At 43.3% G+C, this 24,010-nt stretch overlaps 1 protein-coding gene across 1 annotated transcript in view; it reads right to left on the bottom strand.

Annotated features, from left to right (window-relative positions):
- Positions 1-17,521, bottom strand: part of myh7b (myosin, heavy chain 7B, cardiac muscle, beta) — a 36,632-nt gene extending 19,111 nt beyond the window's left edge. The window contains exons 1-15 of the mRNA XM_031894437.1: positions 17,357-17,521; positions 15,694-15,797; positions 14,756-14,899; positions 13,590-13,746; positions 12,576-12,603; positions 8,422-8,518; positions 6,015-6,035; positions 4,727-4,819; positions 4,551-4,614; positions 4,367-4,465; positions 3,450-3,553; positions 2,559-2,697; positions 1,785-1,903; positions 659-808; positions 267-437 (exon numbers count right to left, since the gene is read on the bottom strand). Of these exons, the coding sequence (XP_031750297.1) occupies positions 267-437; positions 659-808; positions 1,785-1,903; positions 2,559-2,697; positions 3,450-3,553; positions 4,367-4,465; positions 4,551-4,614; positions 4,727-4,819; positions 6,015-6,035; positions 8,422-8,518; positions 12,576-12,603; positions 13,590-13,746; positions 14,756-14,899; positions 15,694-15,797; positions 17,357-17,456 (1,590 nt within the window). The 5' untranslated portion in view covers positions 17,457-17,521. The remainder of the gene's footprint in view (positions 1-266; positions 438-658; positions 809-1,784; positions 1,904-2,558; positions 2,698-3,449; positions 3,554-4,366; positions 4,466-4,550; positions 4,615-4,726; positions 4,820-6,014; positions 6,036-8,421; positions 8,519-12,575; positions 12,604-13,589; positions 13,747-14,755; positions 14,900-15,693; positions 15,798-17,356) is intronic.
- Between the last annotated feature and the right edge of the window lie 6,489 nt (positions 17,522-24,010).

Below are 24,010 nucleotides of genomic sequence, written 5' to 3' on the forward strand. Positions count from 1 at the left end.
TACTCTTATATGATGACATTAGTAATGCTAATATAATTGTTGTCCAATCTTCAGCCCTTTAGCTATTGTTGATATACAACTATACCTAAATAACAGATAAAAGGCACATTTTGGACAGACTTAGTCTATAAGTATTATGTTTTGCACTGAGCTGTGCATGAATAGGAAAGGGCAAACAGAGCAGCTGAACTAGCATTAAAACCTAATGTTACCCTATCATTAAGATGGGCAAAAAGCACCATATATTTTGCTTTACAAATCTTTACCTTCTCGATCAGGTCAATACAAGGCTGCAGATCTAGGCCGAAGTCAATAAACACCCACTCGATCCCTTCCTTCTTGTATTCTTCCTGTTCCAGGACGAACATGTGGTGGTTGAAAAACTGTTGCAGTTTCTCATTGGTGAAATTGATGCAAAGCTGCTCGAAACTGTTGTACTGCGAGAGAGAAAACACACACAGTCATGGGCGCCGCTAATGTAGTTGTTGGGGGTTGTAGTGATCAACAGGCCGTGCATGGGGCTGATAATGTATGGGGAATAAATCAGAATGGAGAAATAAGGGGGCAATTAGAAAGGCTGTAACCAGTCAACTATGTCTGTTATACAGATATTTTGATTACAACCCTATACAAACTAATAACCCTCTGATGGACTTACCTCAAATATTTCAAATCCAGCGATATCCAATACTCCTATGAAGAACTGTCTGGCTAATTTAGTGTCCAGCGTCCTGTTGATCCGGCTAACAAGCCACTTGAACATCCTATCATACGTTGCTTTGGCCAATGCGCCAACTGCGTACACCACCTGCCCGACAACACGGGGGAAACAGAATTATAAACGCTTATATGTGTAGGGATTTTACAAAAGTCACATGGGGAAGGTGTAATGGTAAACGTTGCCTCTTGCTTGCATAAAGTTGGATTAATAGCTTTGATTGGCTAATGCCACTGAGGGTAATGGTACATGGGGTGCTTTTTGGGGTCTCCGAGCATTTTTGTCAGGCTCAAAAACATGGTGCCAAAGTTAGATACTAGTTACTTGGGGACGTGCAGGGTTAGACTGAAGCATAGGGGCCCACCGGGGCTGTGACCTCAGGGCCAAACATCTGCCTCCACCCCTTCCACGCCAGATTCCTTTTATCTCCTGGGGAGCAGGATCGGGCAGGGTAACACAAAAACATTGGCAGCCCAGGCAGGGCAGTCAGGGTGCTGGGGTGGCCTGGGCAGGGGAATGGAGTTGGGTTGGCAGGACATGGCCCATGAGGGCTGGGGCCCACCAGCTTTTTTTCTATTGTCCCACCAGCCCAGTCTGACCCTGGGGAAGCGAATTGCCATATTTTGGACGCTCACTTTGTAACTGTTAGACCAGGGGTCCCCAACTTTCTTACTCGTGAGCCACAGTCAAATGTAAAAAGACTTGGGGAGCAACACAAGCACCATAAAAGTTCATGGAGGAGCCAAATAAGGGCTGTGATTGGCTATTAGGGGCCTCTATGCACCCTATCAGCTTACAGGGGCTTTATTTGGTAGGAAATCTTGTTTTTATTCAACCAAAACTTGCCCCCAAGTCAGGAATTCAAAAATAACTCCCTGGTTTGGGGGCACTGAGAGCAACACCCAAGGGGTTGGGGAGCAACATGTTGCCCCTGAGCCACTGGTTGGGGATCACTGTGTTAGACAATGAAAGCAAATCTCTAATTGGGTTCCTGCAATGATCTAATTTAATGAAAACTCCTCAATGTAAAAAAAACAAACAAACTGTAACTGATAAAGCTGCATACCTGTTCCACATTTTGACCTTTGGTCACATATTCGTTCCCGATCTTGACCCTGGGGTGGAGTAAACCCTTAATGAGATCGGCTGAGCTGATTCCCATCAGGTAGGCGGCCTTGTCGGCACCTGTAGATATCAGGCAGTCAGAGACTAACGCACGCATGGAGCATCAAAGCTAGAAACACATGTGTTCTAAAACCATTATTGTTTGTTCATAGAAAGCTCTAGGCCAAACTTATTGACATTTAGCCTCTATTGGCACTTCTGAAACAAACACAACTTGCTTATGAGTAAAGAAGAACTTGAAGTGGTTTCTGACATTATTACTTAGCTTCCCATCTAAAGGCTGTTGGCTATGGCCTCCATGATTCTCAGTCATTTAATATGGACACCTTTTCTTACCAGAATCCAGGACGTCCAGTTTTTAGGGCAGTCTGGGTCAAAACTGTCTGTCGGGCAGCCAACCACCACGTCCCTGTGATGCAACTGCCCGCCCCCGTGACATCATTCTATCCCTGTGATGTCACTGCCTGCCCCCCTGCCTGGCTTTTGGCATGGGTAAATGTGGCAACCCTATATGTTGCAGTAATAGTACCCTATCTATGGTTTTTACCCCTTTAGTTAGGGAACCTAGGCTTGGCTTTTCCTCCTCCCATTCCTACTAAGAATAATATCCTACCAAACGGCCATCATTTGATCACATCCAGCAACCAATGAAACATCAGGCAGAAAAAGCAATAACCCCAACAGCAGCCATCTTTACAGGTCTGGTGGGACTTACTCTCAGTGCCGTCCGTCTCGGCCTGCTCCTCTCGCTGCTTTTGCTTGAACTTCATGTTTCCGAAGTGCATGACGGCTCCGACTATTTTATAGCTGCCCGTCTTCTCTTCTTGGCTGAAGCCAAGGATGTCCATGGCATGCTGCGTAACAAAGCATAAACATACATGGGATACTGTGACATTATATATAAATGAAATGTAGATGAATATGACCAAAAAGAAAAAAGAACTGGAAATGATCAAGTGTGGTTAGGCTAATCAAAGCAAACATCTGATTGGCTCACTGGTTTATACTACTAGGTTATGATTCTGAAATGATAAAAAATACAACACATGGACCAGGAATACGAAATTAGCATTAGAGACCTAGAGTCATAAAGCCCACTCTCTTTTCATTAATACCCCTAGAATAATATCGCTAATATCTTTATTTTTATATAAAGCTGGCAACTTTGCAAAGTGAGAAACACAGCACTTTAGTGTGGGATGGATATAGTAATAAAGTGAACAAGGAAATGGGAATAGAACCCAAGTCAGCTTCTCGACCAGCAGATCTACACCCCCAACTTTACACCGATCCTATGATACCTTCCAATTTGTGCTTGTATGTTACCCAACCACTTAGATTGTAAGCTCTACGGGGCAGGGACCTCCTTCCTACTGTGTTTCATACCACATGGCACTTACTCCCTGTGCATTTATATATATATATATTTATTGTATTTATTATATCACTTGTCCTCCCTGTGGGTAATTGTGTATATTGTAAGATTGTATAGTGCTGCGTACACTTGTGGCGCTTTATAAATACAGTTATACATACAAACATACTATATATATAAGCAGGGTCAACTATATAGTTATTTTATTTAGCAGGGATAAACAACACGTACATCTGTTGCCATGAGTTCTTCACCATCATCCAGGTTGTCTACGGTGGTCACGCCTTGTGAGCAGAAGTGATAATCGTACGGGTTGGTAGACACTAACAGCATATCTGCAATGGAGCATTCCAAACATACGTGTGAAACTCAAAAAACATGTTCAACTCGAACCTATTTCTAAAGCGAAACTGCAAAATGCCAATTGGCTACCTTTATAAATGGAACAGGTGTCACCGCCAAAGCAGTTCAGCCATTTGTAATTGTATGAAGCCATATTTTGTTGTAACAATGGCTTCTAATAACATTTATGTATAGTTCCCAGCTAAAAAATACTTGGGAAAAGGTGACCATAAAGACCATAAAAACAGCTCTTTGCAAATGTAAATGTAATTCTTTAGACTGGAAAACATCATTATGCAGGAGAACAAAATCCTTGGTGGTACAGAAGAGCAAATTAAATATATAAAGGCCCATGAAAGTGAATTGCTCTTGATGTAATAATACAGCCAGTTGAAAGTACAGATGACCAAGACTTTCAAAATGGGCTGGCCAATACAACAGCCAGTAGGTCCTGGTGTATATGAAAGTAAAGGCTATTTTCCATAGAACCTTCTAGAACAAATTTGTTGAATTTTGCTTTATATAATATCTTTTTCATAAGGGTGAAGACACACAGAGCTACTAGTAGCAGCTACTAAAACACACAATGCTGCTCATTTACTGATCATTGTCTCTACGTGTGTTTTAGCAGAGGCAATTCTCAGTATTCTCTATGGCAGGGTAATTTCTGGCGTTTAGTAGCCGCGACAAGTAGCTGCTACTAAGTATCTCCATGTGTCTTCACCCTTAGATTGTGAGTCACTGGATGTATCAAGTTCAGTTTCCCATTCAGTACATATGACAATTTCCTGCTCATTTTGACTCACCTTGAAGCTCTGGCTTCTTCCCAGAAAGAATTTGATAGTATATATGGTAACTTCTTTCCCCCGGTTGTTGGAAAATCACTCTCGATTTTTCCAAGAGGTCTGAAAAAAACAGCAAAGAACAAGATGGTTGTGTTTCCATCCCTGCAGGCATTACATGGGTCACTCTTGCCTCCTCTTTACTTACAGATGTCAATGTCGGCAGAAGCCAATTTGCCAGTTGGTCCAAAATGGATTCGGATAAATTTTCCCTGAAGATCAAAGTAAGTTTTTCAGTCCAGTCTGAGCCATTTAGGTTCATTTTATATATTATTAACATGTTCCCATAACTGTGTCTAGATAATAAATACCTATTGTACTTACAAAACGAGATGAGTTGTCATTCCTCAACGTTTTAGCATTGCCAAAGGCTTCCATAGCTGGATTCGCTTCGATGATTTGGTCTTCTAAGGTGCCCTGGAAATGAACACAAAGAGAGAGCTGTAATGAACTTGTATGTATCTAGTAGCTGGTATCAACCAGGTGTCTTATTGTACTTGGTGGGAAATGATTTCAAATAATTCTATTGGTCGGAAACTTTTTGTAGGTTGTTCAGTAGGTCTGACTGAAACATGAGAGTTTTCAGTCTTGGACTAAATAAAGTTCTTTAATAATTTGCCTTCCTCTTCTACATCTTTCTACCAAAGAGACAAACAGTTAATATGTATAACAACTGAGCTTGGAACATCCCAAGATATATATCCCAAGATATATACAAAAATATTTGGTTAGGCTACAACTCTAAACTCAAAATACATAAATATAGATCATACACCTTCTAGCTGTTGTTGACCTACAGCTCCCAGCATCCAAATCAGTTAAGGTCCCCATACACGGGCCGATTGTAGCTGCCGATATTGGTCCCTTAGACCCATTCGGCAGCTTATCGGCCCGTGTAGGGGCAGCAACGAGGGGCATGGCCGACCGATATCTGGGCAGATATCGATCAGGCAGGTTAATTTAGTCGGATCAGGGACCGCATTGGCTCGTTGTTGCGGTCCCCGAAATGACTGCACCCATTAGTGCCGCTATAATTCAATCGTTTGACCCCAGGGCCAAACGATCGAATTAGCTTACATTTGCCTGATATCGCCCACCCGTAGGTGGGGATATCGGGAGAAGATCCGCTCACTTGGCGACTTCGCCAAGCGAGCGGATCTTAACCTGTACGGCCACCTTTAGAGTTGGCACCTCAGCAACATCTGGGGCACAGAAGGGTGGGCATTACAGTTGTCTCTAAAGGTGGCCATACACGGGGAGATTTTAGCAGCCGACTGGGGTCCTTTAGACTGATTTGGCAGTTATCTGCCCCTGTATGGGCTCCCCTGACAGGCCTACCTGACTGAGATGTGGCCTAAAATTAGGCAGATCATGATTGGGCAGGTTTGTTTTTCCATCGGATTTGGGTCCAACGTGCCTCAGTCCAACGGCACCTATGCCCGCCTGTTTAATTTGATCGTTTAAGTCTAGGGCCCTAGGACCTTAGGTGGGCATATTGGAAGAAGATCTGCTCGTTAGGCTCCCTTGCCAAATGAGGGGATCATACCGTGTATGGCCAACTTTAGCCTCCATCCAGCACACAGAAAAGGAACATTACTACTAAACCACTTACCCCAGTCTTTGTAGCCGGAGCCTGCGGTAAATAAGCAGGAAAAATAGTCAGCAACAGAATTACATTCCCTAATAATAATTAATTGTTAAAATCCACAAAGCCGCAATGTTTAAAATGCCAATAACAAAGTTCAAAGTCAAAGCCGCAGTTTTTAAAGCTGCCACAAAAAGGGTAAAGTTAAATGAAGGATAAATATGCCATGAAATAATATAGCAAGAAATCAAAATATAGCAAGAATATTAAAAACTGTATTTGGCGGCAAAAAGCACAATAGAATCTTATTAAAGCCATTAAAAAAAAGAAGAAAACGGAAAGTCGTATAAATTGCATATTATAATTACAAGGGAAAGAAATGGGGATAAAAGCACTGATATAAAGGGCAAAAAAGCATTTACTGCAAGAAAATGATACAAAAAACCAGCCCTTAGTAACACTAAGCAAGAAGGAAAGCTGTATCCACAGGTTATTCAATCAAATAGCTAGCGCTGGGGGAGGAGCTTATTACGTATGGAAAAGAATGATGCTAAAAATAACAGGAAAAAGTGAAAAGTGGAAAGTGAATGACATTAGCATTGGCACAATGGAGAGATTAAAACAAAAGTATGGTGGGAAGAAAAAAAAGAATGGATGAGAAAAGAGAGGAAAAAGTTCAAAAAGAGCGTTTAGTGAATTTAAGCAAAAAACAAAAGAAAAACTGGTATCCATGGTAACTTTGGGGTGGGACAAGAGAAATCTCACTATTCTATGGCAGTACTGGGGCTCCCTCGGCCCTTATTGAATCTATATAGATTGAAAATTTGTGTTGTGCCAAATACCCTGGGACTGATGGGAGCTGGAAATCGGAAGAGCGGAGTCCTGAAAGGACATGTTCTGCTTGTTGGCTGACAGTCAGGGCCGGATTTCAAAACTCACTGCCCCCAGGCCGCCCCCAGTCCCACGCCCCCCCCCCCCCGGTGCGCATGCGCGCGTCGTGCCTGACCAGCGGTAGTGCGCAGGCGCGAGAGTGGGGGGCGCGCATACGCAAACAGCGGGGGCAAGCAAGCGCGCATGCGTCGTGGGCCAAAGTGCATACGGAGCAGTGGGGAGAAGTCTCCATTGCTCTGTATGGGAGCAGAAATTTTGAGATTATTGTGCGGCTGGGCGGCATGCCAGGTTTCTGCCGCCCTAGGCCCGGGCCTTTGTGGCCTCTCCACAAATCCGGGCCTGCTGACAGTCTAGAGCTCCCTAGTGTAATCTCACCCACTACTTGCCTTTTGGGGGTTTAGATGCCATAATACAACAAATACACACTAGGCTGTGGTAAAAAAGGACCCTTGAAACTGTCAGTTATATCTGCCATTACAATCTCTCTCAGTGGTGTAACTATATGGCGTTGGGTCCTACAAAAAAAATAATCTTCGGAGGGGTCCCTGGTCACGTTCCCCTCTCCCTGCGCACTATCCGATAGCAGAGCGGCCGGGGAGGGGGCATGTCTCTGTAGCTATAGAAGGAGCAGACCCTGGTTCTACAGCGCCGCTTATCTGTTACGAGATAAGTAAATCTTTTTTTTACATCTATCATAACATTGTCTTTATAATTTTGCCATAAAATATTTGCCTGATGCTTATGATTTTCTTCTGATCCCCTGTATTCCTCTATGAGGGGGCGGCCATATTTGTCCGTTAGCATTAGAAGCTATAACTGACAGGTTGGGAAGGGACAGTCAGGCGGCAAAACAGTCAGGTTTAGGGACTTCAAGTAACAATTACTTACAAAAGTAGCCCTATCAGCGAAAAACTGTCAACACGACCTATAGGGAACTTTTGAAAAGTAGTTTTTTCGTGTCACTATCACTTTAGGATGAAGACACACAGAGCTATTAGTAGCAGCTACTTGTCACGGCTACAGAAACAGACAATGCTGATCATTTACTGATAATTGTCTCTACATGTGTTTTAGCAGAGGCAATTCTCAGTATTGTCTGTGGCAGGGGATTTTCTGGCATTTAGTAGCCGTGACAAGTAGCTGCTACTAAGATAAAACCTTCCTGCTATTCATGTGCCCACTGGAAAGCTTTTTTGGTGAACTAGAAATCAGAGTATTCAGTGAATTGCCTTTCTCATGTCCCACACCAATAGATACACTGGGCTCAGTGGCCTCTGCTTGGTAAAACTTCCCAATCATCCAGTAAGAAGATGGATGGAAATGGTATTTTACAGAAAGAAAGAAAATATTCAAGAAATAACCAGCTGGAATGTTATAGCACAACAACAAAACAAAAGAAAAATGAAAAAGATAAAAAAAAACACATTAAAAGATGGAAGAAAAGAAGTAAAAGCAAGAAAAAAAGCCAGGGGGGGAGCTTCTGAATTTTTGATGGGGGGGAAAAAGGCAAAAAAGTCACGGCAAGGGCGGCGTTGGTTCTTACGCTCTTCTTCCCGAGCCCTTCCCCAAGAGCAGCCACAATGGCAAAGTACTGAATAACACGTTTGGTGTTTACAGTTTTGCCTGCGCCGGATTCTCCGCTTGGGGCGACAGAAGACGATAGGTGGATAAGTGAAGGAAGGCACGTTATGCAAAAGTAGGTTGTGCTGGGCAATCATTCTCATGTACGGGGCAATCATTCTCATGTACGGGGCAATCATTCTCATGTACGGGGCAATCATTCTCATGTACGGGGCAATCATTCTCATGTACGGGGCAATCATTCTCATGTACGGGGCAATCATTCTCATGTACGGGGCAATCATTCTCATGTACGGGGCAATCACTCTCATGTACGGGGCAATCACTCTCATGTACGGGGCAATCACTCTCATGTACGGGGCAATCACTCTCATGTACGGGGCAATCACTCTCATGTACGGGGCAATCACTCTCATGTACGGGGCAATCATTCTCATGTACGGGGCAATCATTCTCATGTACGGGGCAATCATTCTCATGTACGGGGCAATCATTCTCATGTACGGGGCAACCATTCACATGTACGGGGCAATCATTCTCATGTACGGGGCAATCATTCTCATGTACGGGGCAATCATTCTCATGTACGGGGCAATCATTCACATGTACGGGGCAATCATTCACATGTACGGGGCAATCATTCACATGTACGGGGCAATCATTCTCATGTACGGGGCAATCATTCTCATGTACGGGGCAATCATTCTCATGTACGGGGCAATCATTCACATGTACGGGGCAATCATTCACATGTACGGGGCAATCATTCTCATGTACGGGGCAATCATTCTCATGTACGGGGCAATCATTCTCATGTACGGGGCAATCATTCTCATGTACGGGGCAATCACTTTCATGTACGGGGCAATCATTCTCATGTACGGGGCAATCATTCACATGTACGGGGCAATCATTCTCATGTACGGGGCAATCATTCTCATGTACGGGGCAATCATTCTCATGTACGGGGCAATCATTCTCTTGTACGGGGCAATCATTCTCATGTACGGGGCAATCATTCACATGTACGGGGCAATCATTCTCATGTACGGGGCAATCATTCTCATGTACGGGGCAATCATTCTCATGTACGGGGCAATCATTCTCATGTACGGGGCAATCATTCACATGTACGGGGCAATCATTCTCATGTACGGGGCAATCATTCACATGTACGGGGGCAATCATTCTCATGTACGGGGCAATCATTCACATGTACGGGGCAATCATTCACATGTACGGGGCAATCATTCTCATGTACGGGGCAATCATTCACATGTACGGGGCAATCATTCACATGTACGGGGCAATCATTCACATGTACGGGGCAATCATTCTCATGTACGGGGCAATCATTCTCATGTACGGGGCAATCATTCTCATGTACGGGGCAATCATTCTCATGTACGGGGCAATCATTCTCATGTACGGGGCAATCATTCACATGTACGGGGCAATCATTCTCATGTACGGGGCAACCATTCACATGTACGGGGCAATCATTCTCATGTACGGGGCAACCATTCTCATGTACGGGGCAATCATTCACATGTACGGGGCAATCATTCTCATGTACGGGGCAACCATTCTCATGTACGGGGCAATCATTCACATGTACGGGGCAATCATTCTCATGTACGGGGCAACCATTCTCATGTACGGGGCAATCATTATCTCAATGCTACGAAGATGTGGCTTCTATAGGGAGAGCCATAGGTTGCACATATTACCCCCAGCACTGTTTGCCCCCCCTATGTTTGTGTTTAATGTCCATGCTAGCCATACCCTTACTTTGATTTTCACCATCCCTATGTCCTATAACAGCATTTCTACAAGTTATCTTAATACAAAGCTGCAAATCACATAAAAAAGCACAACAAAAAGTAGATTTTGAGCATAAACATAACATTTGCAAATGAACCATAAATAAGTCTGTATTTTCATGATGGGATTCACTTGTAACCAAAACAGTTCTGGGTCGGACTAGGGGGTGCAGGGGCCCTGCAAGTGCCCCCGCCGGCCGCGTCCCCTAACCCCCCCCCCGCAGCGGCCCCCCTAACCCCCTGCAGGGTCCCCCACCCGACGCCCTCCCCTGAGCAGAGGGAATGCCGGTAAGGGTTGGGTCTGGGCCGCCCAGTCCGACCCTGGAACAGTTACTTACTCTTATATATTCTATTATTATATATTATTATATTCTAATGGAATCCTTCAACCCGGAACCATTATTCTGGTTACCCACCTTGGGCCAAACACCCACTGAAAGATGAAAGTCACAGCAATTGAATAGGGTTATAACTGTCAATGGGTTCCCACCCAAAATGGGCTCCTCAATAGGAAGCTTTTTAAAAATGGCAGGAACGAATCTCTCCGTGGAACATTAGCCTGAAGAAGTTGTAACTTTTTGCCCATAAATAATAAATACTAGCATATAAAGAAGCGTCTTATTCTGAGTTTCTGAAAGAGTTATTGTTATTCTTTATGCTCAGCGGGTTAAATCCTATATCCCTTAATATATAAAATATTCAGTCTTGGGGAGATGCGGGAGAAAATGATTTCCTAGGGAAGATTTGATTCAAAAAATGATATAAATATTTCATGTAGAATTCCTTAATATTTAATGGGCAGGCAGACATCAGCGCTCTGCTAACCGCTCATAAAGAGCCTCATACAATATCTCTCCATCGTATAAAAATCAATATGGCCGTGTATACTCTAGCAACAGCAATACAAAACACTTTCACAGCGGCCAGATGAAGCCAAAATAATCCACTAATCTTGCAGATTGGCTGCTGCTCTAATGCGTCTGGAAAAGGCCCTGACACTGGGCAGACTCGGCTCCGAGTGAGGGTAGAGTTACTGGCGCTGACAATGAACATAACCCATAAGGCCCTGTATCCCAGCCCCTCTGCCCATTGTTCCTGGGTGATTTCACACCTAAGAATAGCATGGCTGGCATTGCGCGCCAATCCCAGATAACAAAGGGCACAGGCGCTGATAGTGAAATAGCTGCAGAAGGATAATAGCCAAGCATTTGCTTTACCTAATAAGGCTGGAAACTGATTGGTGCTCGTTGGACTTGAATTCTTAATTTAGCTGTAATCGCCCTGGCATTTTAGGGCAAATCCACCTTCTTAGTTTGGTTATTTTTTGAGATGAGAATAGGAACATGGCCTGATATTTTTATAATAAGCCAAAGCAGTGTCAGACTGGCCCACTGGGATACCAGGAAAACTCCGGGTGGGCCCTATTGCTTCTATCAGGGCCAAACAATCAAATTAGCCTGGATTCTCCCGATATCTCCCACCTGTAGGGCACCTTTACTGTAATACCCTCTGACAGATATGTGCCATATAATGCTACCAGACACTAATCTTCAAATGGATTATAGGGGTGGTTCACTTTTAAATTAACTTTTAGTATGATGTAGAGATTGCTACTCAGAGACAATCTGCATTTGGCTTTGAGTTATTTAGCTTTTTGTTCAGAAGCTCTCCAGGTTGCTAGGGTCCAATTCAACCTAGCGACCAGGCAGTGGATTGAAAGAGAGACAGGAATATAAATATGGGAGGGCCTAAATAGAAAGATAAGTAATTATAAGTAACAATAACAATACAATTGTAGCCTCACAGAGCAGCAGTTTTTGGCTGCCGGGGTCAGTGACCCCCATCTGAAAGCTGGGAAGAGGCAGTAGAGGAAGGCAAATAACTCAAAGACTATAACAAATAAAAAATCAAGACCAATAGAAATACAGGCCATTCTATAACATATGAAAGTTAACCTGAAGGTGAACAACCCATATAAGGTAAGCACTGGGTCTGGCTGGGGGTACAGGGCCCACCGGGGCTACTGCCTGAGGGGCCCCTGAACCCTCCAAAGGGCTCCCACCGCAGCCTTCACACCCCCCAGCCAACCTCCTCCCCCATTATGCCTTCATGCCACCAATTCAGATGATATTAGATTATTCTGTAGGGCAAAACAGCTGCCAAGCGGCGGTAAATGACATAAAACTTTCCTACAGCCATGAATAATTGGCACAAAGCAACCGAGAAATAAATGTAAACCATAAAGACGGCATTAAAATGACAGTTACCAAGTGAAACCATAACGATTACTTACGTGATGAGCATTGATTGGTTCTCCCGATCTGTAAGAAAGGAGATGGAAGGGTTTTTAGCAACACAAAGGGTAATATTTATTGTATTAAAGGGGAAATATGCCTACAAACCCCACTGCCACACCCCCCCAACCCCTTGCAGGGGACCTTTTAAAATAATTGCTCCCTGTTCTTGGGTAATCTCTGTGTACTGGCAAGTATCTGACATAAACACAGCATTTTCCATTTATGTGAAGACGTGAGACGGTTAGAACATTGCTGTTCCTATAAGAGGACTTTCATGATTACAAAACCCACAGTGCTATGAGCCTTAAAGGGGACCCTAAGAAATAATTCCAAATCTTTTTCTATCATGTTAGTCGAGCAAAATAAACTTTACTTACACTATATTAATTGTTTTAATTGTGTTTCCTTCAGTCTTGAAAGTTACAATAACAGCAAGCAGGCAGCCGCCATTTTGTGGACACTTATTGAAAAAACCTTGTGTATGCACCATCTAATTTTTTTTAATAAAAAAAAGAACTTGGGTTTCATGTTTAATTTGCAAAGGACTTTTATTATACAGATTTTTATGTGTGGGTGACAGGTCCCTTTAAGCTAGCTATACAACTCCATATATGCTTGGACAGTCTGGCTCTTCCATTGGGTACGGGCTGAAGTTACCATATTAGAGATAAAATGTAATTAAAAAACAAATCTAAATGAAGTCTGGATTTCCCCATTGACTTCTATGAATTTTTTAACTTGATTAACCATTGGTCTAAATCTCGGCCAAAGGGAAAGATTCAATTTGATGAGAAAAACTCTTAATTTCATTCTAGATTTCCCCCATAGACTTAAATGGAATTTTCACGTAATAAAATAGGTTTTAGTACAAGGAAATGCTCCTATGCCGGGGCGGGGCAATATTTAAGCCCCGCCCCATGTATGAAATCATTGACTTGTTTCTCCAGGCCGGTGCTCCTGATTGAGGAATATTACAATGGCACTGTCCTTGGCATTCTGGGGATACTTACTGCGCACCATGTCGTTATACGCGTTGTCCGCAATTGAGTAGATATGGGGTGGAGCTTCTGAGCGCCTCTTGCCTTTGTAGGCGGCTACAACAGTTGCTGTGTAGACTGGCAGCCATTTGTAGGGGTTGACGGTAACGCAAAACAAACCGGAGTAGGTCTGTCAATTGGAAAAGGAATGGAAAATTAGGGATGCACCGAACCCACTTTTTTGTGTTCGGCCGAACCCCCTGAGGGATTCGACCAAATCCCGAACCGAATCCGAATTCGGATTAGGATTCGGTTTGGCTGGGACTGCAGATTTGGCTGAGACCAAATCCTTCCAAAAAAGACCGGATTCGGCCCAAATCCTGAATCAAATGCGGGATTCGGTGCATCCCTATGGAAAATACATATTACTTTTCATGATTTGTTATAAAGGTATTTACTTTGGGCAGGACTCAGCGAGATCAAGGCAACAATTGGCTAACCGTGATCGTCACGTCATAGTCCCACCCCCACTGCCCCACCCAGTGACATTATACCACGCCCCCCTGTTTGGTTTTACAGATGGGGAAAGGTGCCAATCCTACTTCAGATACTATCTGTAAATTGTATGACTTTAAATGAGAAGGAAAGGCTAATAAAGAGTTAATCTCAAGCTGCAGGCATACCTTCACTTCTCTCAGTAGTGCCCTTAAGTCTCCCCATATTTCTCCTGTTCAGATAATCAGAAGCCAAACAGGAAGAAAAAACGCTGAGCTGTGTAAAGAAAGTTCCCATAATGCCTCACTCCTGCACCAAGACCAAGACCTGTGTACATGCTCAGTTTGTAAGACTATGAGTCAGCTTCCTGCTGATTGGCTCAGAACCACATTCTTAAGGGGGGAGTAAGTTCTTAGCAGTCTTAAGAAAGAGGGAGCAGGAGAGGAGAGAGCTACACAGATGCTGGCACAGGAAAACAAAGAGACAAGAAATCCTGTTTCTTTTGACAGAGGACTCTTACTTCGTTTTTACCTTTCCTTCTACTTTAAAACAAAGAAATTGATGATATATTACTTAGTAAGATAAAATAGTATTTGAGTAGACCCTCATCTTGTTACGTGAACTAAGTTACCCCAAACATTCCCTGTCGCTATGGGTTATCATTGGAAGTTATTAATGGCGGAGCCCTAACACAAATCACTCACATAAATCATCCAGTTTGCATAACGTCTTTTCAGGTTGGACAGGACCGACGCCTCGTTCAGATGAGTAAGCATGGCCATATCTTCAATCATATCGAATTTCGGGGGGTTCATTTGCTGGATGTCGTCTTCCTTCACAGTAAGTGTCTGGCAAGAAATAATATAGAAAGTCTTTACTTCTGAAATAGTCTATTGAGTAGTCATAGAAGGGCACGTCCTGGCAAAACGGGTCAGGGTAGGACTGGCCGGAGTAGCATAGGATCTTCTGCTGGGCACAGGCCCTATTGAAGGAGAAGGAAAGGTCGAATCGCTAGGGGTGCCTGGCATTTAGCAACCCCCCAATGATTTTAACTAATGTAAGTCGCCGGTGGGATGGCACACGCGGCGCGATTTCGCGCAAATCGTCGAAAAAGCCTCGCGAGGCAACTTCGGCGATTTGTGCGAAATCGCGCCGCTGCGTGTGCCATCCCACCGGCAACTTACATTTTCGCGGGTGGGATGGCAGGTGAAGGCAACTCGGGGAGATTAGTCGCCCGTGAACAGGGAGTTTTGTCGCGGGCGACTAATCTCCCCATGTGCCAGAGCCCTAAGGGTGAAGACACACAGAGCTACTAGTAGCAGCTACTTGTCACAGCTACTAAAACAGACAGTGCTGATCATTTACTGATAATTGTCCCTACGTGTGTTTAGCAGAGGCAATTCTCAGTATTGTCTATGGCAGGGGATTTTCTAGCTCCATGTGGCTTCATCCTTATGTGCTCCTAGTATAATGGCATGCTATGCATTCAGCAAAGATAAGGAATAAAGGATGCGACAGAGACCATAAGGGCTCTGGCACACGGGGAGATTAGTCTCCCGCGACTAATCTCCCCGAGTTGCCTTCCCCTGCCATCCCACCGGCGAACATGTAAGTCGCCGGCGGGAAATAACAGAGTCTTGACCTTTTTATCTTTAGTCTCCACGTTGACTTTGCCACCAGAAGAGTCCTTGATTTCCACTTCAATGTAAGCTTCCTTGTCATCTGGAATCCAAGCCTTTTTCTTGCCTTAGAGATTATAAAAAAAAACAAATATTATTATATTTTATTTTTGAATTATTTGCCTTCTTCTTTTAACTCTTTCCAGCTTTCAAATGGGGGTCACTGACCCCGGCAGCCATAGAACCATTGCTCTGTGAGGCTCCAGTTTTATTGCCATTGTTACTTTTTATTACTTATTTTTCTATTCAGGATCTCTCCTATCCATATTCCTGTGCCAAATTCACTCCCTGCTTGCTAAAGTACCCCAAATTTTTCTCTATATCATACCAACGGTTAACTCAAAGGTCAGTCAAGATCAAGGTAAACAACTGCCAATTGGTGGAAATTAAGTGAAAAACATAACACATTTTAGTCTTTGGAGAATGCAACAAACTTTGTGGTAAATGCTTTAGCTAACTTGTGGGTACTACCATCTGCCATGTGATCTATGGAGTTTCAACACCCGTGAGTAGGCATGTGGAGACTATGGGGAGACCAGAATATCTCCAGTAGATAGAGCACCAGACCTTCAGCTATGGGAGACCAGAATATCTCCAGTAGACAGAGCACCAACCCCAGACCTTCAGCTATGGGAGACCAGAATATCTCCAGCAGATAGAGCACCAACCCTAGACCTTCAGCTATAGGAGACCAGAATATCTCCAGTAGATAGAGCACCAACCCTAGACCTTCAGCTATGGGAGACTAGAATATCTCCAGTAAACAGAGCACCAACCCCAGACCTTCAGCTATGGGAGACCAGAATATCTCCAGTAAACAGAGCACCAACCCTAGACCTTCAGCTATGGGAGACCAGAATATCTCCAGCAGACAGAGCACCAGCCCCAGACCTTCAGCTTTGGGAGACCAGAATATCTTCAGTAGACAGAGGAGCACCAGACCTTCAGCTATAAGAGACCAGAATATCTCCAGTAGATAGAGCACCAACCCCAGACCTTCAGCTATGGGAGACCAGAATATCTCCAGTAGATAGAGCACCGGCCCCAGACCTTCAGCTTTGGGAGACCAGAATATCTCCAGTAGACAGAGGAGCACCAGACCTTCAGCTATGGGAGACCAGAATATCTCCAGTAGATAGAGCACCGGCCCCAGACCTTCAGCTTTGGGAGACCAGAATATCTCCAGTAGACAGAGGAGCACCAGACCTTCAGCTATAGGAGACCAGAATATCTCCAGTAGATAGCGCACCAACCCCAGACCTTCAGCTATAGGAGACCAGAATATCTCCAGTAGATAGAGCACCGGCCCCAGACCTTCAGCTATGGGAGACCAGAATATCTCCAGTAGATAGAGCACCAACCCCAGACCTTCAGCTATGGGAGACCAGAATATCTCCAGTAGATAGCGCACCAACCCCAGACCTTCAGCTATGGGAGACCAGAATATCTCCAGTAGATAGAGTACCAGCCCTAGACCTTCAGCTATGGGAGACCAGAATATCTCCAGTAGATAGAGCACCAGCCCTAGACCTTCAGCTATGGGAGACCAGAATATCTCCAGTAGATAAAGCACCAAGGCTCTGCCTTCCCTTTACAAATCTTAGGCTCGAAACTTAAAAAGCTTACCGTCAAAGGCGATGGTCTGCACCTTCATAAGTTCTTGAGCGCTTTTCCGCAGATAATCAGCAGCCTCCCCAAATTCCGTCATATCCAGTAGGGAACTCATGGCAGCGGCTCACTAGAGATAAGCCAACAGCAACGACTAGAGGAGCCCGGGAAGCTTTTGAACTCTATAGAAATGAAAAGAAAATGTATGTAAGTCTTTTCATCATGTGACTTAATAACTTAAGTACTAAAGAAAAATTCTTGGGTTGAGGGTACTATAGTAATATGTAATTAACTTTGCTTCTGGCCTTCATTACTTATTTGTTCAGGGTCGGACTAACCCTTGCCGGTGCCCCCCTTGCCCGACCTGCTTCTGCCCTGACGAGTTAAATTTACTTGCTCAGGGGAGGACGTTGTGTGGGGGGTCCTGCGTGGGGGGTCAGGGGGGCCCCTCCTGGGGGGGGGGCTATGGTTGTGGGCACCTGTAGGGCCCCTGGGGTGCGAGCCCCCCAGTCCGACCCTGTATTTGTTATAGTTTTTGAAATACTTGACCTCTTCTACATCTTTTCAGATTCAAAATGGGGGTCACAGACCCCGGCAGCCAAAAACCTTTGCTATGTGAGGCTAAAATTTTATTGTTATTGTTACTGTTTATTCCTTATCTTTATACAAGGTCGGACTGGGGGGTGCAGGGCCCACAAGGGCCGCCCCAGGGGCCCCACACCCCATAAGATGCCCCGCCGGACACCGGCGGCCGGGGGATCGGTAAAAGGGATCGGGTTAGTCCGTCTTTATATTCAGTCCCTCTCCTATTCATATTCCAGTCTCTCATTCTAACCACTGCCTGGTTGCTAAGGTAACCAAGAGCCTAGCAACCAGACAGCTGCTAAAATACCAAATTGAAGAGCCGCAATAAATAAAAAATTAAAACCAGTTGCAAATTGTCTCAGAATATGGATGTCTATTTATAAATGACCAACCCGTTTATGGTTGAGTCCAACTGAGCTGACCAGGGGCAGTACCTATAATAGCATTTGGATGCTCCTATGGGCAGAAGCAATTCTCGGCGTCTGCAAAGGGCGCTCAAATGACATCCGTAGTGACCATGCCAGTTTGGCACGGAGGGTTCCGCTAGGATCTGAAAACTGTTTGCAAATATCAGAGGTAGAAATGTTGATATCATTAGGAGGCAGCAACTGTTATACAGAGACTGCAATCGTCACTCTTTCCATTGATGTCAGCAGTAGAAGACACACATCAGTGAATAGATATGGAAGAACCAGGCAAATTATTCCAAAACTATAACCAACAAAAAATGAAGACCAATTGAAAAGTTGCTAAGGATTCTACAACATACGAAAAGTGAACTTAAAGATGAACCGCCCCTTTAAGACTACGCTGAAGCAAACAAGTTATAAAACCGCAATGAAATATTGACAGATGCAACAAGATGTGTATAAAGTAAAGCCTGTAGCTTCCACCATTAAAACCAACAACCTCTTAAAGGACTTGTTACCCTTGACAGGTCCCTAATGCTGTAACCTGAGCCGCCATTTGGAAAGCGTCCCCTTGCCGTGCCCTAAGGTTAAACTCATTGTTTGTGTCCGGCGCAGATTCTGCCCATTCTTGGCCTGACCTCCCCTCCTGTGTTTGGCTTTAGGCAGAATGTTGTGTGTGACACTGGGCTGCCCCCAACAGGTGCTCTAACGCCTTGTCTGAAATATACTCCTTAGGGGGTGGTAATGACCCAGCTTTCCATTCAGTAAGAGGCCCCAGTGGAAAAGCGCTTCTGAAAGCTGTAGAAATGCATTTGATCTGTATATTTTGTATTTTTTCATTTCAAAATCGCTCACAAATAATTCTCTGATTCTCCCCTACGTCCTTAGCTTTGAGGTCACCCAACATCAAGGGTTGACTCAACTAAGATATAATTACCCCTTATTGGGGGCAGAACAGCCCTATTGGGTTTATTTCATGGTTAAATGATTCCCTTTTCTCTGTAATAATAAAACAGTACCTGTACTTGATCCCAACTAAGATATAATTACCCCTTATTGGGGCAGAACAGCCCTATTGGGTTTATTTAATGGTTAAATGATTCCCTTTTCTCTGTAATAATAAAACAGTACCTGTACTTGATCCCAACTAAGATATAATTACCCCTTATTGGGGGCAGAACAGCCCTATTGGGTTTATTTAATGGTTAAATTATTCCCTTTTTCTCTGTAATAATAAAACAGTACCTGTACTTGATCCCAACTAAGATATAATTACCCCTTATTGGGGGCAGAACAGCCCTATTGGGTTTATTTAATGGTTAAATTATTCCCTTTTTCTCTGTAATAATAAAACAGTACCTGTACTTGATCCCAACTAAGATATAATTACCCCCTATTGGGGGCAGAACAGCCCTATTGGGTTTATTTAATGGTTAAATGATTCCCTTTTCTCTGTAATAATAAAACAGTACCTGTACTTGATCCCAACTAAGATATAATTACCCCTTATTGGGGGCAGAACAGCCCTATTGGGTTTATTTCATGGTTAAATGATTCCCTTTTCTCTGTAATAATAAAACAGTACCTGTACTTGATCCCAACTAAGATATAATTACCCCTTATTGGGGGCAGAACAGCCCTATTGGGTTTATTTAATGCTTAAGTGATTTTTTAGTGTATCTAAGTTATGGAGATCCAAACTACAGAAATATGCCTTATCCAGAAATCCGCAGGTCCTGAGCATGCTGGATAATGGGTCCCATACCTGTACATGTTTACTAGTTCTAAACACCCTTGGTTGGCAATAGGACCACCGTGGGCAACATAGCGCTAATGTGATTACTTGGCCCTAGAGCCAAACAATAACATTAGAATGAAGGTGAAATAAAAAGTCGGGGAAAGGACAGCATCAATGAGCTGATGTGGTAGTACTTGTTCCAACAGAAAGATCAAACCTGCCTGATCGACATCTGAACGATTTTTGGGCAGATACCGGTCGGGGAGGCCTATCGGAGGGCCCCATACTGGGCAGATAAGCAGCTGAATCAGTCTAAAAGACCCGAATCAGCAGCTTAAATCTGCCCATGTATGGCCACCTTAAGGGTGAAGACACACAGGGCTACCAGTAGCAGCTACTTGTCGTGGCTACTAAAACAGACAATGCTGATCATTTACTGATAATTGTCTCTATGTGTGTTTAGCAGAGGCAATTCTCAGTATTGTCTATGGCAAGGGATTTTCTGGCATTTAGTAACCTTGAAAAAGTAGCTGCTACTAGTAGCTCAGTGTGTCTTCACCCTAAGACTTATGTAACTGGGCAAACACAAACTTTCTACTGCAGCTGTTTGATCATTATTTACAAACATTAATTGTGAATTGACACAACAATGAATTCATTCTCCCCTATACAGGGTAAGTTGGGGGATTAGTTGTACAAACTGCAATGAATGATGACTTTGCCTATAATTGGTTTCCCCATGTCACACATGCAATGCTAGGGACAGCTGCTTCTCTTTACAAACCCTGTCTGGCAGAGGGCAGGTTCAATAAGACTCTAAAATTTAAACAATTCCCATTATTTCTAATAATAACTAGAGCAACTGGGGGGCCACGAGCCCTTATACTGTCACAAAGCAGATTTATTCCATTAAACAAGGGCGTGCAAGTACAAATTGACTCCTTCGCCCCCTGCTCGCTCGTACTGGATATTTCGGTCAGGGCAGCGTGTTAGAAGCAGCCCCTACACTGACTCCTGTTAAACCCAGCTTGGTATGTACAGTTCAAAGATGTTTATGGAATGACCAATGTCACTAGGAAAGCGCGTGGCCCTGCAAGGCTGGGCTGTGTATTAATAGAGAGGGCTTCACGCTCGGCCAGGGGAATTTCATTGTACGGAGATCAGAAAAGGAACTGTATAAATCTGCAACGAGCAGATAATACATAATATTTATCCCTACGGGAGTCTTCTCTCAACATCAATCAGGGGCTGAAACTATTAAATGTAGCTTTAAAGGGGAAATATACCATATAACAAAGAATAAATAAATCAAATCAACTGAGGCTTTTACATTGCTTCTCCCGACTGGGGTATAATCCATAGATTTCCAATGCAACGACAGCCCCCAGATGTTACATCTGACATTTCATTTTGAAAATCTCATGTCATAAAGGTTTTGTACAGAAGGTTCCCAATACGTAAAGGCTACTGTTTGTGTCAGGGAAATCAGGGGGGAAACGGGGGGGGGGGGGGGAAAGGGGGAAAACAGCGGGGAAAACAGGGGGGAAATGGGGGAAACAGGGAGGAAACGGGGGGAAAATAGGGGGGAAACAGGGAAAAACAGGGGGGAAATGGGGGAAACAGGGAGGAAACGGGGGGGGGGGGAAATAGGGGGGAAACAGGGAAAAACAGGGGGAAATGGGGGGGGAAAAAGAGGGAAATGGGGGAAACGGGGGAAAATAGGGGGGAAACGGGGGGAAAGAGGGGGAAAATAAGAGGGAAAATAAGAGGGAAATGGGGGAAACAGGGGGGAAAACAGGAGGGAAACAGGGGGGAAAACAAGAGGGAAATAGAGGAAACAGGGGGGAAAACGGGGGGGGGGGGGAAACAGAGGGGAAATGGGGGAAAAAACTCTTTTGATAGAGATAGAAAATCTGGGTTCAACTGGAAGCAAAACGTAACCGCAGTATTCCTTAACCACTTTCATATCCCTTTATCTCCCTCATAGGGATAAAATACGCAAATGCTATTAAATCAAATAATATATTAATAACAAATAAATATGAAACCATACAAGACAAATCTTTCTGAATCAGAAAATAATCCTTTTTGCAGCAATCATTTTTCTATTTCAATACAAGTTTTAACATTAATAAATGTACAGGTATGGGACCTGTTATCCAGAATGCATGGGACATGGGGTTTTTACGGATAAGGGGTCTTTTTGTCATTTGGATCACCAGTCTCTAACAGGGTATTTACTAATCCGTGACTCAAAAAATTCGAAACCCCGAAAAAGGTAAAAAAAGTTGAGACTTTTTCGAGATTTATTATGCGTTATTCTGCCAGCTAAAACATGTCGAGATCATGTAGAAGCCAAAGTACAGTATATAGCGGGAATAGAGCGGAAAGTAGGAAAAAGTCCTGGTTTTCACAACATTTCTGCAGGTTTTTCCCGCACATGCTTTTTCAGTTCGGATTTTTGACATTCGTGGGAAAAATTTTACTCGTGGTTTCAAAAAAATAAATTTGAGTTTTAGGTAATCTGCCCCTAAGTCTAATAAAAAATAATTTAACATTAAATACATATAAAATAAAGTTTTGTGATATTTTTAAAAATAAGAATTTAAAATATTTTACTACTACATGAAAATATAAATTTAGTTAAAGAAAAGTTACCCCTTATCAGGGGCAGAACAATCCTATTGGGTTTATTTAATGGTTAAATGATTCCCTTTTCTCTGTAATAATAAAACAGTACCTGTACTTGATCCCAACTAAGATATAATTACCCCTTATTGGGGCAGAACAATCCTATTGGGTTTATTTAATGGTTAAATGATTCCCTTTTCTCTGTAATAATAAAACAGTACCTGTACTTGATCCCAACTAAGATATAATTACCCCTTATTGGGGCAGAACAGCCCTATTGGGTTTATTTAATGGTTAAATGATTCCCTTTTCTCTGTAATAATAAAACAGTACCTGTACTTGATCCCAACTAAGATATAATTACCCCTTATTGGGGGCAGAACAGCCCTATTGGGTTTATTTAATGGTTTAAATGATTCCCTTTTCTCTGTAATAATAAAACAGTACCTGTACTTGATCCCAACTAAGATATAATTACCCCTTATTGGGGGCAGAACAGCCCTATTGGGTTTATTTAATGGTTAAATGATTCCCTTTTCTCTGTAATAATAAAACAGTACCTGTACTTGATCCCAACTAAGATATAATTACCCCTTATTGGGGGCAGAACAGCCCTATTGGGTTTATTTAATGGTTAAATGATTCCCTTTTCTCTGTAATAATAAAACAGTACCTGTACTTGATCCCAACTAAGATATAATTGCCCCTTATTGGGGGCAGAACAGCCCTATTGGGTTTATTTAATGTTTAAATTATTTTTAAGTAGACTTCAAATGTAGAGATCCAAATTATAGAAGGACCCCTTATCAGGGAAAACCCCAGGTCCCAGGCATTCTGCATAACAGGTCCCATAGCTGCATTAAATACATTTCTCCTGAATATTGCACTATGATTGGAGTTGTATTTAGACTATAACTTGCTTTCCTAATATATGTATGTATGGGACCTGTTATCCAGAATGCTCAGGACCTGGGGTTCTACAAATAAGGGATCCCATACCAGTATTAAATAATCTTAATTAACATTGATAAATAGAGCCTTAATCTCTGTAGCAGAAAATATTTACATTCCCCAGTGTCACCCCCACGTCTGCGGGTGCCGGGGGCTGACAGTTGCCAGATAGAATTACAGCGGCTTTGATGACATTTCATGTCCAAAGAAACGTACTGATCCTACTTAAACACAGGGCAAGACGCAAGTGCCCTAAGTTCTCACCAACAGAAATAGCATTAATATCTCTTGGGAAATCTGGAGATAAATCGATAGATTTTCTCAGGGAGTTGAATATCCATTATAACTACAAACAAA

The sequence above is a fragment of the Xenopus tropicalis genome, chromosome 10 (assembly GCF_000004195.4).
Source record: "Xenopus tropicalis strain Nigerian chromosome 10, UCB_Xtro_10.0, whole genome shotgun sequence".
Taxonomy (NCBI): Eukaryota; Metazoa; Chordata; class Amphibia; order Anura; family Pipidae; genus Xenopus; species Xenopus tropicalis.